We start from the raw sequence: 14,304 nt of genomic DNA, 5'->3' as shown, positions 1-14,304 counted from the left end.
GTGCTTCAAGATCGACATGATTTGAGGACAGCGAGATATTATTATGGGAACTTCTTTAATTTGTGGAATATATTCAGAGGCTTGGCAAAGCCTTTTCAGAAAACAACTTCATTACAATTCTAAGATATGAACTCTCGACCCTTCAGTTTAATTTTAGTTTATTACACTCTCTATGGAATTTGGCAAACCAGTAATAAATATATGTACGTTTATACACGTACTATTTGAAAGTCAGATCCAATTCCAAAACAAATGTATTTCTTCTTCTTTATTGGCGTAAACAACGCTTACGCGGTTATAACCGAGTTTAATACAGCGCGCCAGTCGGTCTTCCTTTTCACTCTTTGGCGTCAATTTGAGATTCCAAGTGTAGAGAGGGGAGTTAAGGTCTTTCCAACAGAGTGAAGATCTTTCTCTTTCTCTGCTTCCCACGGGGGGTACTGTTTCGAATACCTTTAGAGCTGGAGTGTTTTCGTCCATTCGGACGACATGAACTAGCCAGCGTAGCCGATGTCTCTTAATTCCCTGAACTATGACAATGTCGTCGTATATCTCGTACAGCTCATCGTTCCATCGACTGCTAAATTCCCCGTTGTCAAGTCGCAAAGGACCATAAATCTGCCGTAAAACCTTTCTCTCCATCCCTCTGCATCATATAGTAGCACGGGGATCATGAGTGACGTGTAGAATTTGGTTTTTCTTCGTAGAGAAAGGAGAGTTAATTTCTCAATTACTTACTCAGTATGAAGTAGCACCTGTTGTCAAGAGTTATTCTGTTGGTGTTGATGCTGGTTCCAAGTTCAAGTATTTGAACAGCTCGGCTCTCAATTTATCGCCCCCCCCCGCTTTGTTGTTCTTCAGAGGCAATGGAACGTCCGCTTTATCGTCATCAGTTCGAGGAATCGGCTCCACCATCTCCTGGTGTCAGCTTCCACTGTCATTCAGCAGGCTGCAGAAGAGTTCCTTCCATAATTTCAGTTTGCCCTGGGCATCAGTCACTTGATTACCTCTGGGGATTCTACAACAGTAAGCTCCGGTCTATTGATTTAGTCAGTCTAATAATACTACCTTATAGCAACAATACGACTTGAAGATTTTTTCAAGCGCCTTTTCGCTATTCCAGTATATCTTTTGAAAGGCTTTTTTTTCGAAAAATTAAAAACCTGATATCAAATCACATTTTCTTTTAAGTTTTCCGATGCTATTGTCAACAGGGGATACATTTCTGTAGCTTCACTGATTGCTTTGTAAAACTAATATACTTGTGCTTCCAAAACACGTCTGCAATATTTTCAACGATTCGTTGATTGAGATTCCATTGGAAAAACAAGATTTGAAGTAAGCCCGTTGTTCAATTTTTTTCTATACTGGAAACTGCCAAACAAACTTTATGCGTCGTAAACAAACAGCTGCAATAATTTACATATTGAGATCGAACGTTACAAAAATATAAAATAGTTTGTGATAATCAAGTAAACACATTTTTTTTTGATTAAGCTTGAGTGCGAAGTTTAAAAGGGCATGTCCTGTTCAAATTTGATCAGATGGTATCTGTTCTCTAGCGCTTATTAAATAATAAAATCAAATAATTGCCTACATTTGGGCGCATTGCACTTCTGCAAATCACATATCTACTGTGAAAGTCATATAGAAATAAACGTTTTTAGAGGGTATAAACCGAGCAGATGATAAATATTGTTTAGTCACTTTAAATTCAAATATTGAATATTGCCAATGGAGAAATGAAAAAAAAAATTGAAAAAGAAGAAATCGTCACTTCCTCAATTACTTACTCGGTCCACCCTTTCATATAAATACATAATAATCTCCAAATATGATCGGCACACAGTTAATAAGTGGGTATTTGAAAAATTAAACAAAGTCATCTTAACGCACGGCAACCGCAAATTCAACAGCGTAACTAACGGTATTGTCTACATAACTCAATGTTAAAGAAATAAATAATTGAAATACTTGCGAGAAAAAAATCAAGCAAACGCAAGAAAAAAATAAATATAAATAAACAATAGTCCAAACAAAAAGATTGATGATGAGAAAAACTCACGCTCGAGTGCAGCAATAAGTACAATAATAAGTTGAATAAGTTGGCATAACGAAGTCAGTTGTTCGCTTGGCGAGCAATGAAAATAAAAACATGACAACAACAAAAGCAAACAGCTGTATGTGTCCACGCCACGAACACGCTTTGCTCGCCGCCAACAACCGCGCAGCCCGGCAAGCTTAAGTTGTAGCGTGCCCCGCCGCCAAGCTGCTGGTGGTGTTGCCAGCGGCCAAAAGGCGCTCGCTTACCACAAATGTGCTGTAAGCCGCTGTGACGCTGCAGTCACAACCACTACAGTAGCCGTATCGTCGGATCGTCGGCAGCATCGAACACTTATTTCGTTACTGTCTTTGCTTGCTCTCCGGCCTCCCCCTTTTCTACACTTATTTCCCCATTTATGTACTTATGTGTGTTACAATGACTTTTTGGAGCTGGAGCCGCTAAGCGCTGAACGGCGGGCGCTTCATTAAGCTGGGAGTCCGACTTTTACCTTCAGTTACAGACGAGTTTCAGAGCAGTGCGGTTCGCAGCGATCGTTGTAGAGGTTTGTCTAACAATTTATCGTCACAGTATTAAAAGCAGTGCGTCAGAGTGACTTAAATAAATATACTATATACATATAATAACAGTAAATACATATATAAACGTGTATTAGGGAAACATTTTAAAGGCTTGGTTCTGCGAAGCGTTTGTGTCTTTAAGCGCCACTTGCTAACTGTAATAATGCTAAAAAAAAATTATTAATTTCGTTTGGGTGAACAAGTGCCAAAAATAGTTTGCTGCCAAAGTGCGCAGACGTGCCGTTTACACACCCATATTAAGTGTATTTTTAGCCGTATATAAATAATATACATATACAGTTAATCGGGGTGTATTGTATCTTGCCAACGTTTTGTTATTTTTTTTGTTTTAGTATAGTGGACCCGTATAGGTGAATGTTACAGCCATGAAGGATATATTTTTGCCTACAATACCTTCTGGCTTATTTGGATTTTCATTTTCATAATTACTATGGTTCATTTTGTTCTCTTCAAGATTTGCGTTCCTTCTTCTGATTGAAGAACGCGATTTCCTTTTGAATCCCTAATTTTATTAAATATATTAAAAAATATTTGTCTACCTCATTATTGGACCATCAATGGAGTCTACCTTAGTCCTTGCAGGAATTTGAGCGGGGGACAACACTTAGTTTTCTTTATCGGCGTAGACACCCTTTACGCGTTTACAACAGTTTACAACAGTGCGCCAGTCGTTTCTTCTTTACGGTCTCTTCCGCTACTTCTCCCGGGTACTGTGTGGAATATTCTCAGAGTTTGTCGAGAAAAAACTGTTGTAGAAAAAGTTATTTTATAGTTTTAGGTACAATAAAAACAAGATCGATTAATGAGCAATTCAAAATCAGAGTTTTTGTGAAACTAAACGAAAGAAACTGGCTCCATAATATTTTTAAGCAATGTTGTTGAGTTGACGTTTTATGTCTGATTATGTTGATCCTGACTATTGTGAGAACGGCAATATTAACGCCTTTACACCTACCAACTTTTTTATCAGGTTTCCAAATATTAATATCGATCATCATAGCAATTTAAGAGCACATTGAATCGTTTTATGCGATTGTTAGTATTATTCTCGTACTTTTCGCCGATGTTCTTAGAGATGAACATTTGGTGCAATAAATATAATGCATTTATGAAGTCGTATTGTTGTTCGTCGAGCCGAATTTTATATATGAAGTTCTTTCTCAAATCTAATTGTCAATTAACTTAAAGACAAGTTAATCAAAGTGAGTTATATAATATCCGAAACAAATGCCATAAATGAAAATATCCTTCGTTCCCCGGTAATATTAAGCTCATAGCTGGTCAAGGAGTGCATCTCACTAACTGTGTCCTTAGCCCGCTGATAGGAGTTCATGACTTCACTAACTGTGCGATCAACCTACTTCCAAATTAACTTTGGCTGGGGGCCTGTCCACAGCGAAAATCAGCCGCTGAGCTCGCTAGACTGGGCACCATTACCCAAATCTAATTAGAATCAGCAGATTATCCCTTATCGTCTTGCACTTGGATCTATTAGCAAGCTCGTGGTGTTACGAAAGCCTTCTGGCTCCGAGTAGATTGCAAAAGGTCCATGTAACTACTAGCTCTTAGCAAGGCTCACATGGCCGCAATGATAAGTGTCCTAACTGGATAACTCAGCTTCTTATAACTGCTGAGAGGAATACGAGGTGGAAGCATCTAGACAATTTCCTCATCACTGTCCAGCTGCAAAGACTAAGGTTGAAGGATCTTGGTTGCCATACTTTCTACGATATTTACCTAATCCTAACCTAACCTATATAAAGATAGAATCTAACCTATCCTGAGCGGTGCATTTTGCAATCTGATTCCTTTATCTTTTCTCGCGTTTTTTTATAATTATTTTTCGATGAGAAAATGCTCGGAAACGTTCCATTTATGAAATGTTTTAAAACAGGAAAAAGCTTTCATTTCGTCTATACCCAAGCTATAATACCTCAGGCAGGTAGATTTCGGGTAGCATAAAAGAGTCTAAGAAGATCTGTATTTTGATTTTTACCGATCACATTGAATGACAGCTATATGATAAAGTTGCTCGATCTGCGAAATTTTTTTCAGAACCTTGTAGCCTTGACTTGGACTTCCATGTTAAATTTCACGAATATATTTTTTCAAAAAAATTAATTTTTCCCTACAAGAACTTGATTTTAAACGGACAGCTATATCCAATATTGGATTGATATTGGCGTTTATGAGAATTGCTCAACTTCCTGGAGAGAAAAGGACGTGCCCAAAATTTCAGTTCGATATCTCAAAAACTGAGCGATAAATTCGAATATATATTGTCCGACAGATAGACTAACATATATAGTATATAGAATATAGTATATAGAAACGAAGTGACCAATTTCACGTTTTAAGAGTGTACTTAGTCAAAAATTGGCTTTTATGCCACTTAGTATGATCTACTTCTTTGTATTGGTATTATTTAACACTTGGCCACTTTATTATTTTATTTCGTAATTTCTCCATTTTTCTCTTTGCGTCTGCGCGCATACACTCACACAATTACTGACACAAAATCTCACTTGTGAGTAGCGAAACTTAAGCTAAAGCAATTATATACTAGTATTTCTTTGGGAAATTTAAAAATATATAAATAATCTCATTAAGGAAAAGTTGGCGAGATACCATAAAATAAAAGAAATTGTGAAAGTTCATTAAAATTACAAGCGGAAATATAAATCATATACAAACAAGTACAGAAATAAGTACATAAGTGGCAAAAATAAAATTGTTAAATAAGCAATAAAAAATTAGCAACCGGAACACGCGCAAATTTTCCTAAAAGTGTTGAGAAATTCGCAAATCACAATTCGCAATTTCAAGGATATAAATATATAACACAAAAAACACAAAAAAAAAAAAAAACAAATACCAAAAAAAAAAATTAACGGCAGTGCTACAAAATACGAAGAGAGGAAACACGACCAGCAATCAACTAGCAACCAACACTAGCAACATGTTGCCGCAACATCAGATGTTAACATTGGCCATTGCCATGCTGTTTGTACTGGGTAAGTAATGCTACGAACTTTTCATTTTCAATCTTCATTTTTGGCCACTTCTTTAAGACTCGCGCGAGGTGAACGAACTTTTTTTCGTACGAGAAATAGAAAATAAATAAATAAACCGTTAAGAGCATTTAGACAATTGCAATTGAAATCCAAGYGCTGACACTAATACACTGTTTTCACATTGTAGTTGTTGTTATTGTTTTGCTTAAAATATGCAAAATAAACATGAATTCCACATTAATGAAATTTTATATGAAACGAACGTGAATGAATTCTTAATTGGCCGCTTAATGAAGTTTTATGTAACGGCTTTGTGCATAATAATTGGCTGGCGGCGTTTTTGACCAAAACTTGGGTTTCAACTCAACTCCACTCAACTGTGATGAATGTCTTTGCTTGCTTACATCTAGTATTTATGCGGTTCATGAAGTTGGGTGCGAAGCTGTTTAGCTTAAGGGTTATTTATTAAGTCTTATGTGTTGCCACACTTTAGCACTGTCAGGCGCTTGGAAGTTGAAAAAATTTTTTTTTGTGGGTGAATTGAAGGAAATCACATGTTTTTATCAATTAAAAATGCTTTGTATTGCATTTTGTTTTTACCCAAAAGTTGAGAAGTTTTCAAGCTTCGTAAGCCTGATTCCTTGGAACTTATTTTAGGAAATGGGAAATGGAGATGGAAATATGATATTGCTATTGTTAGATAACTTCAGGAATGTTTTTGTTATAGGGTATTCTTTCACTACTTGCTTAAAATCAACATTGGTCTAGGTACACGCTTAAGTTACCTTAACTTTTATAAAAAAAGGTCTTTAGTATTCATTCTAATGGTTTGCTGAATTGATATCATTTTTGATATTGCAACCACGAAAACATTGTCTTATAGATTTGTAGCGAGGTCTACTTATATAAAAACATTCAATACTACCTGATCAAATTTGAACCGAACTGACTAGATGTTCACGTATTTTATTACTAAATATTATTGTTGACAATGCTTAATTTTCCATTCAATTGTTATAAGCCTCGGTGGGATGGCCATTAGTGTCTAAAGCGAATTTTGGTTTTTTCAGTTTCGACGTCGCCGACAGGTCAACTAAAAAATCCCCGGTAGCAAAACACATTTTTTTTTTTGGCAAAAGTCGTTTTTGTTTTTCAATATAAGTAGTTTACCCAGCGAGCTTTCTTTTGAGATCTGAGAACAGCAAATAGTCGCTGGCGCCACATCTGGAGAATACGTTGGATGCGGAAGAGATTCAAAGCCCAATTTATGGATTTTGTCCATGGTTACCATTGACTTGTGATACAGTGCACTGTCTTAGTCAAGCAACGCCTTCTTCTTGTTCAAATGCGGACTTTTTTTTCGTGATTTTGTCCTTCAAATGGACCAATAATGCTATATAACAGTCGCCTATGATAGTTCTTCCTTTTTCAAGGTGGTCAATAAAAATTCAATAAAAATGCTTCCAAGCGAATACCAAAATGCATACGACGAAGCCTTGCCAATCGACTGTTGCATTTTTCTCGCTTTCGTTTTTTGGTTTCATCTTGTGTAGTCCATTCGGAACGCTGCAGATTAGATTTCGCGGTGAAATGATAGACCACTTTGCACAGAGCTTTCTTATGATCGGCAATGATATGATGAAGTACTTATTAATATTATTGTGATTAGCAGAGATTAATGGACGACTCGCAACTGGCAAAGTTTTCGATGACTTCACGACCTTCAGATGCTTTGTGCCGCTCAAATATATGTAGTCGTGATAGAGTATAAACACCACAATACTTCTGTACCATTTTCAATGTCTTCGTAGCCGTGATTGAAATATAAAATTTCAAGTCTTTGAGAATTATTTGTATTCAAAGTGAGCTACGACAGAATCATTGCTTTGAGAAGTTTATTCTTTTTTTGGCAGCGTGTGTGTATTCGAGTTTCAAAACAAACCTTAACTCCTAGGTTCGTACAGTTTTGTTGGAGGATTAAACGGGTTCTAGTGATAAAAGTGTATTTTTAATGTAAAATCTGCGAGGCTGGAGATTTCACTTATGTTGTCGATAGATAATATGCAATAATGTAATAAGACTAGAACCAATTTAAAGATGGCCTCTTGTTCACCTACTAAATACACGTTAGTTACGGTGGCCATAGATTATATTTCGGAATATTTAGGAATCAGTTAAGTACTAGATCGTCTGCTAATTTCTGGAAATAGTTAGAATAGTTGCAAATATTTTTTTTTAAGAAAAAACATAGAAGCCTCAAATTGAAAGAGGAATGTTTACTATTATTCGAAAGAACATTCTTTGGCATTTATTTTTTGAGGATTATCTCTTCCAAATGTTGGCCGCGGCTACGTCTCAGATAGCCAATCCATTTAGTAAAATTTTGGATGACTCGCTCGAAAAATTTGCCTGGTAACCGGCGAATGACGAGTGTGATTTTTTGCTTCAAAGCTTGAATCGATGCGGGATTGTCGACGGACCACAAACCACGCGAAACCGTTGTTTCCGAGGATGAAATGACAGCTCTTGAATCTCTTCAGGTTGTTCTTCGTCCTAAACGCGGCAATTTTGCTTGTTTGCATACTTATTGTGCCAGAAATGGGCATCATCGCTGAAGTTGACTCGAAACGTCAGATGTTCTTGGAACTTTTCGACCCTGGAACAAAGGGATGTCGTCTGGGAAAGACTTCGTGTATACTCTCAGCTACGGCTGCTATATTTTCTTCACTGACTGCTGGACGTGCTCTATTAAATCGAATGTTATCCAATATCCTTTGAGCCAGAAAATTCTTGATAAAATGAATAGAGTTTATCGAGCCAGTAATAAAATTACTTTCCTGAATCTTTGCCATTTCAATCTTTGAGATTTGTTTTCAGAAATAAGCCGCAAAAATTAATTTTCTACCGAAAACAAATAAATTCTTAAAACTTTTATTTTCCGAAACAGCCACTCATTTTCTCGGCAAAGAACGTGGCAAAATGTAATTGAAAGTTAATCCGCTTTCTTAGTTATCGCATGGAAATGCAAAATTTTTCACTTATTTAGTGCGAGATACTGCTCATCTGCTTATCGCGCCGGAAATAGGCATATGGAGCTGTGTCCGGTGTAAAGCAGCAGTGTAAGTGGCTGGGGAAAAAAAAACGCAAAGAATATAAAATAAAATTCCGAAAGCAGCTAAGTGGAAAAAGTTAATCAGCGAAAAACCGAAAGAGAAAAGAAATCAAGTAAGTTGGATGCCGAAGAGGAATTAAAAAGTTCTATTTACAAGCGCCACTACATGCAATTGCTGAGTGGGTGTGTGGGTGCATAGGCGTTAAATATTTTAAGCACGCAACTTGAGAAAGCAGCAAGGCGTCTAAGGCGCTACGGCAGAAATACTTTGTACAAATGAGCCAAAGGGGCGGCTGGGGCATTGTAAGTGGAAGTTGGCGTTAGAGTGTAAAACGATTTGCACAAAACCGCAAAAACAATTATTTTCAAATTGTCTGCAATATGCCGCGACAGCTGACCACAGAGAGCTGTGGCTGCAATAAAAAAGAATTCGCCTCCAACGTTCGTAATGCTTGCCTGCTTGCGTTGCGTCTACACGCCTGTCGTGATGAATGAATTTGTCAGTGGCGGAGGGTGGACGCGGCAGCCGCAACAAAGTATCTGTGCGCGAATTCCATGCTTTTTCAGCTTAATAAATCCTAATTGATACATTCCACTCCCGTCACACTTTGATCTATTACGACTATTTGTACTTGAACCGCTACGCAGTAAAGCGACTTCCATTCAAGACTTTGTATTACTCTGTTGTAAAATACCAGCGCAAATTGAGTGCAGCATTTGGTTGCTCCATCTTCTATTTTCCTTGACTTTCCACTCGCCTGCTCGCGCTGACCGTAATGTGTGTTCTCACACACATACTTACAGAGTAAAGTTGCCACACAAAAATTACATTGAAATTCACTTAAAATTTTCTTTATCTTTCACTAATTTTTTTCTCATTGCAAAATTTTGCTCGTCGACGCCTTTTCTCGTGCCTTGCTTGGGCTTTTTCTCATGCCCTACTTGGGGTTTAACGCCGTGCAGGCGGGTGATGTGTTTCGCACATTGAGTTATCTGAATTTTTATTGAATTTTCTACTTTCGTTTTTCCGCAGCGGTGACCAGCAAATCGATCGACTCATACCCACGCACACAACTCACTGACAATTCATCGGTCGGTCAGCGTGACTGGCTCGCTGTTTGGCCTGCTGTTGGCGCATTTGCTAGCGTATCCCTTTTTAATGGATTTTAGTGACATTTTATTTTATTTTTTATATTATTTTTCCTCGCTTACGATTTCAATTTGCTTTCACTCATTTACTGTTGCGTTGTTGCGTTTATACCGACAGAGAAATTTTGGTTACGCAGTGGTTACAGTGAATATATGACTAGTTATAGTTCTTTCTCCTTTCAGTATAATACATATTATGGGAGTCGCTGAGGCTGTAAGACCACAAGTTTGGGAAGACGTCTTCTTCTTATTATTTGGCACTACAAGTATGGGTCGATCTGGGTTGATAAAACAGAATTCCGTTAGTTGCCTCTATCTTTTACGAGTTGTACATCCCAAGTGCAGACAGGTCTCTATGGACTTGGGCAAGACATGGACATATTTTCTCCCGTAGTCCACCCAACGGTCTCGAATCGAAGAATCTTGTCGCTGGACACCACATTCATTTGATGCGCTTAACTGTACTCAAGTCGCGTGAGTCTTAGTCTTAGTCTTCTCGGTTCGTCATCCATGTTTCTGCACCGCACAATAGGCTGGAAATTATAAGATTCTTATAGAGCGTAATTTTTGAGTTGAGAGAGGAATCCAATTCTCAGTTGCTCACCAATGCCACCCGTTGACAAGAGTTATAGTGACAAAAGTTCAATTTAGGACTTTTTACCTACAGAACCGGAAACATGATTAATATTATGTGGTTCCCTGGAGGGAAAATCTTCCTGATATACTTATAATTAACTTTTCCCTCCTCTTAAATTTCTAGTTTGGAAGCAAAAATAAGTCTCAACGAGCCAAATTCATAGAACACGGAGAATGGAGTGGCACTTTACAGCTTAAATTGACGGCTGAGGAGATGTGAGCCGGTGCATAGTTATAGGATCGCCTCTAATTGGAACCAGCTTCTGCAGTCCAGCTGTTTTGATGTTTTGCCCTTCACGTGGTCTATTTGATAGAAATCTCTTCACCGCGTGAAGTTCACTGTTTCCATTGGTTCTTGGCATCTGATATATACCGGTGAATCGATGTTTCGTAGACGATCACAACTGTCAGTTGTGAAGTGGCCTTGCGGTTGCTTCCCAGGGCAATCTACTGCGCGATATTAAATTTCTCTTGATATACTGGTGTCATCGACGATTTTTGCTATCAGGTCGATGCCCTTGAAGACTTGAGCATTTCCTATTATCTGGACCTCCACCTGTAGGTACTTCAGCTCAGAAAAAAACTGCTATTAAAAACTCACACACCGTATTCTTTTTCCTGCTGGGTTTATTCCAGCTCTACTACATTTGAGTATTTTTAATTCGCTCTCATTTGGCATGATATAGATAAATTGCGTGACTGTAGCGATAGTCTGTCTATGCGGTGGCATTTCTCTTGTTATTTAATAGATTTCATTTCCGTTCGGCAACTCCATACGCCGCATGAACTCGATCCACCCATCTGCACCAACTGGGAAAGAGTCATCAAAACGGCTAGCTGGGAAATAAAAATATTTTTACATAAAGTATTTCTATTTCCAACTTGTTGTTGTACAATACCCTTGTGCGCAACATTAATCTCTTGGTAGATATTTTTTGTTAAGGTAGTTGGGCTTTGATTGCTCAGGCGATTAAACTGTTTGACGATTTATAGGTTTAGCCCATTAAATGTCCCCCAAGCCACTTACAGATGTCACCTTTGACCCTTTTGCGGGTTGGAAATTTTCCATTTATTTTTTTTTTGTTGCCTATTTTTGCAATCATCTTTGTAATTGAAAATAATTGTTATCTTTAAGACATTTGAGATGTTATCGGCTTTCTTTATAGAAATTTAGCGGTGCGCACGGCTGACCTCCGGGAATTTTTGTAACAAATGCTTAAAGTCATTAGCAGTTAATGGCAGAGTGAAAGTTTATAAAAGAGAAACGCAAAATTTCTTGAAATTTTCTTTCTTCAAATTAAAACTTCAAATTTTAAAGACTAGAGTTGAAAGCCCTGGCTTTTGCTGACCCACAACCTTATTTATTTATGCTAAGAAAATGCGGATAGATATGAGCGCATACCTACTAAGCTAATTGTGATATTGTTATTTGTTTGTTTTGCAACAACAATAACTAAAATTTTGTACAAAGTACAGCCAAAATATGTGTTTGTGCCGCCAAGCAGAGTAGTCGCAGCGCTTACTTGGGCACAATGAACTGTGCTGAACTTTGGCAATAAAATGCAACGTGTTGTGGCGTTGCCATATTTTTTCACGTTGAACAGCAAACCGCCGCCTCGTACATTTCACTCAGATGTCAGTTTGCGGTTTCAATTACATGAAATGCTTTTATTCTTGTTGCAACACGATGCGGTCGGTAATGTGCATTTGATATGAGTAGAAATACATGCAGAGTGCGGTGGGTGTTCACATAACCTTATTAGTTTTGAAAATAACTTAAAAATTTAAATTAAGTGATAATAACGTCCTCAAATTAATGTAAAAATTTAGATAGTGCCTCAAATTTAATTAATCTTGAATTATTATTCGAGAAATGGAGGTAGCGAGACTTCAATGAACTAACCAATTTTCCTTTTTCAATAAACCAACAAGTTAGCTTCGTCATTCATCATTAAGATATTGATGGAGAGTTTAACTATCTTAAATAGACACCGCTTACGCAATTATAGCCGAGTTAAAGGGCGCAACTCTCTCATGAGACTCCGTTTTCTTCTTTTGTAGTGTTTCTCACGTGGCGGGGCCCAACCAAAGGCATAGTCCAAAGGAGGCGATGTTTCGCTTTCTCACTTTAACTCGCCTTCAAATGGATGTTTTTTGCCTATTCAAAGAATACTTGGTCTAAGACAGGAAGTCGTGAGTAGCTTGAGCCATATGTAATAGTATCGTTTCTGACCACTCTCAAGTGAATGGCGCTCAGAGAACTTTCCTTTGTTTCTTTGTTCAAAAATCATCGGTTGTTCTTTCAAGCTTAGCAATTTTTCAGTATTCTCAATGGACGAATAATAAATTTTCATACTGATATCTCTGGCTTAGACATACTAATTAATGATGTTTTTAATAGAACCAGTGCTGAGGGAACTGAAATGATCGCTGATTATGAAAATTTCCGTTTTTTCAATAATGTTTCGATTCGAAAAAGTTGTCGAAAAATATCAATATTTTAGTTAGTAATATACATTAATTAAATTTCATTTAATAGTAGTTAAAATGTTTTGTCTACTAACATGGAAAGTAGGAGGCATGACTTTGGCTTTTCAAGCTACCAACCAGCAAACAATCTTGAAACAATCTGAAGTCGGGGCTATGTATATTGTAAAATTTGACCCGGACTTGTCCCTCTAAACTGCTCATTCAAGTCGAGTCGACAACAACATTTCTTCCTAATAGTTTTTCTACCAATTTTTAGAAAGGAAATGGATGAACAATAAGTTCGCTTGAAAAGTGGTGATTTCAAACGAATCAAGGCTTCGGAATTTTTTAAAATGTTGTAGAGTTATTTCGGAAAGGCTACACTATCACGAATCCAAGCTTTTGCGTCGCACAATACGTTCAGTGAATTACACGAGTTTATCGAAATTTTTCTTCGTACGAGCCATTCAGCCACCTCTGTTAATTACTGCAACATCCAAAAGGTTAAAGAAACAGTGTTTAAAAATCATCAAGAGACACGTCAAATTTTTCCATAAAATCTTGCGAAATCAAGAAAATTGTCGTAAATTCGTCTCAAATTTAAGGCGAAGTTCATCGTTTGTTTTTATTACCGCAAAATAGTCCACCATGCTTTCGTTCCATATAGTCTAACGATTAATAAGGAATATTACTTTTTCAAATTGAGGCGTCTATGTTAAACAATTCGACATAAATTACCGGATTTGTGGGCAGAAAATCCATGATTTTTTCACTATAATGCGCGGTCACATTCTACAATGTTTTGGGACTGACATTTTAACTAAACACGAAACGAGAGTCATCGCTCAGCCACCTGATACTTTTTTCTGGTTTTGAGTTCGTTGAATTAATTAAAAGTGGTACGCTGAAAGTACAGAGCATCTTTCCAGCCGAGTCTTATCGCAAGTGTATGGAAAATTGCCATCCTTGTAAATTGGCTATCCATTTCGAGGTTCCTTACTTTTTGAAAGAAAAAACACCGAAACTTTAAATATAATGCGGAATATTTACTATCATTCGAAAAAACATTCTTTTGTATTTATTTTTTGAAGATTATCTCTTTCAAATGTTTGCCGCGGCTACGTGTCGGATGATCCAGTCGTTTAGTGCAATTTTCGACGACTAGTTCGAGCATTTCGACTGGTAACTGGCGAATGAAACGCGTAATGCGTTGCTCCAAGGTCTGGAGCGTAGCGGGATTGTCCGCGGTGGGGGAAGTGAACCACCAAACCGTTGTTTTTT

General features: G+C 37.4%; 1 protein-coding gene across 3 annotated transcripts in view; it reads left to right on the top strand.

Moving 5' to 3' along the window:
• The first annotated feature begins 2,521 nt into the window (after positions 1-2,521).
• LOC108967571 (chondroitin proteoglycan-2-like) overlaps positions 2,522-14,304 on the top strand; it is a 202,742-nt gene continuing 190,959 nt past the window's right edge. For 2 of the 3 annotated variants that reach the window (XM_018931085.1, XM_018931083.1), the window contains exons 1-2: positions 2,522-2,606; positions 5,254-5,657. In XM_018931085.1, the coding sequence (XP_018786630.1) occupies positions 5,603-5,657 (55 nt within the window). In that variant the 5' untranslated portion in view covers positions 2,522-2,606; positions 5,254-5,602. Of the gene's footprint in view, positions 2,644-5,253; positions 5,658-14,304 lie in introns of all 3 variants that reach the window. The other variant, XM_018931084.1, reaches the window with a different exon arrangement.

This window comes from Bactrocera latifrons, unplaced genomic scaffold (genome assembly GCF_001853355.1).
Source record: "Bactrocera latifrons isolate USDA-ARS-PBARC rearing strain unplaced genomic scaffold, ASM185335v1 scaffold_19, whole genome shotgun sequence".
NCBI classification, from domain to species: domain Eukaryota; kingdom Metazoa; phylum Arthropoda; class Insecta; order Diptera; family Tephritidae; genus Bactrocera; species Bactrocera latifrons.
Note: the sequence above shows the minus strand (reverse complement) of the source record. Positions and strands in the feature narration are given on the sequence as shown.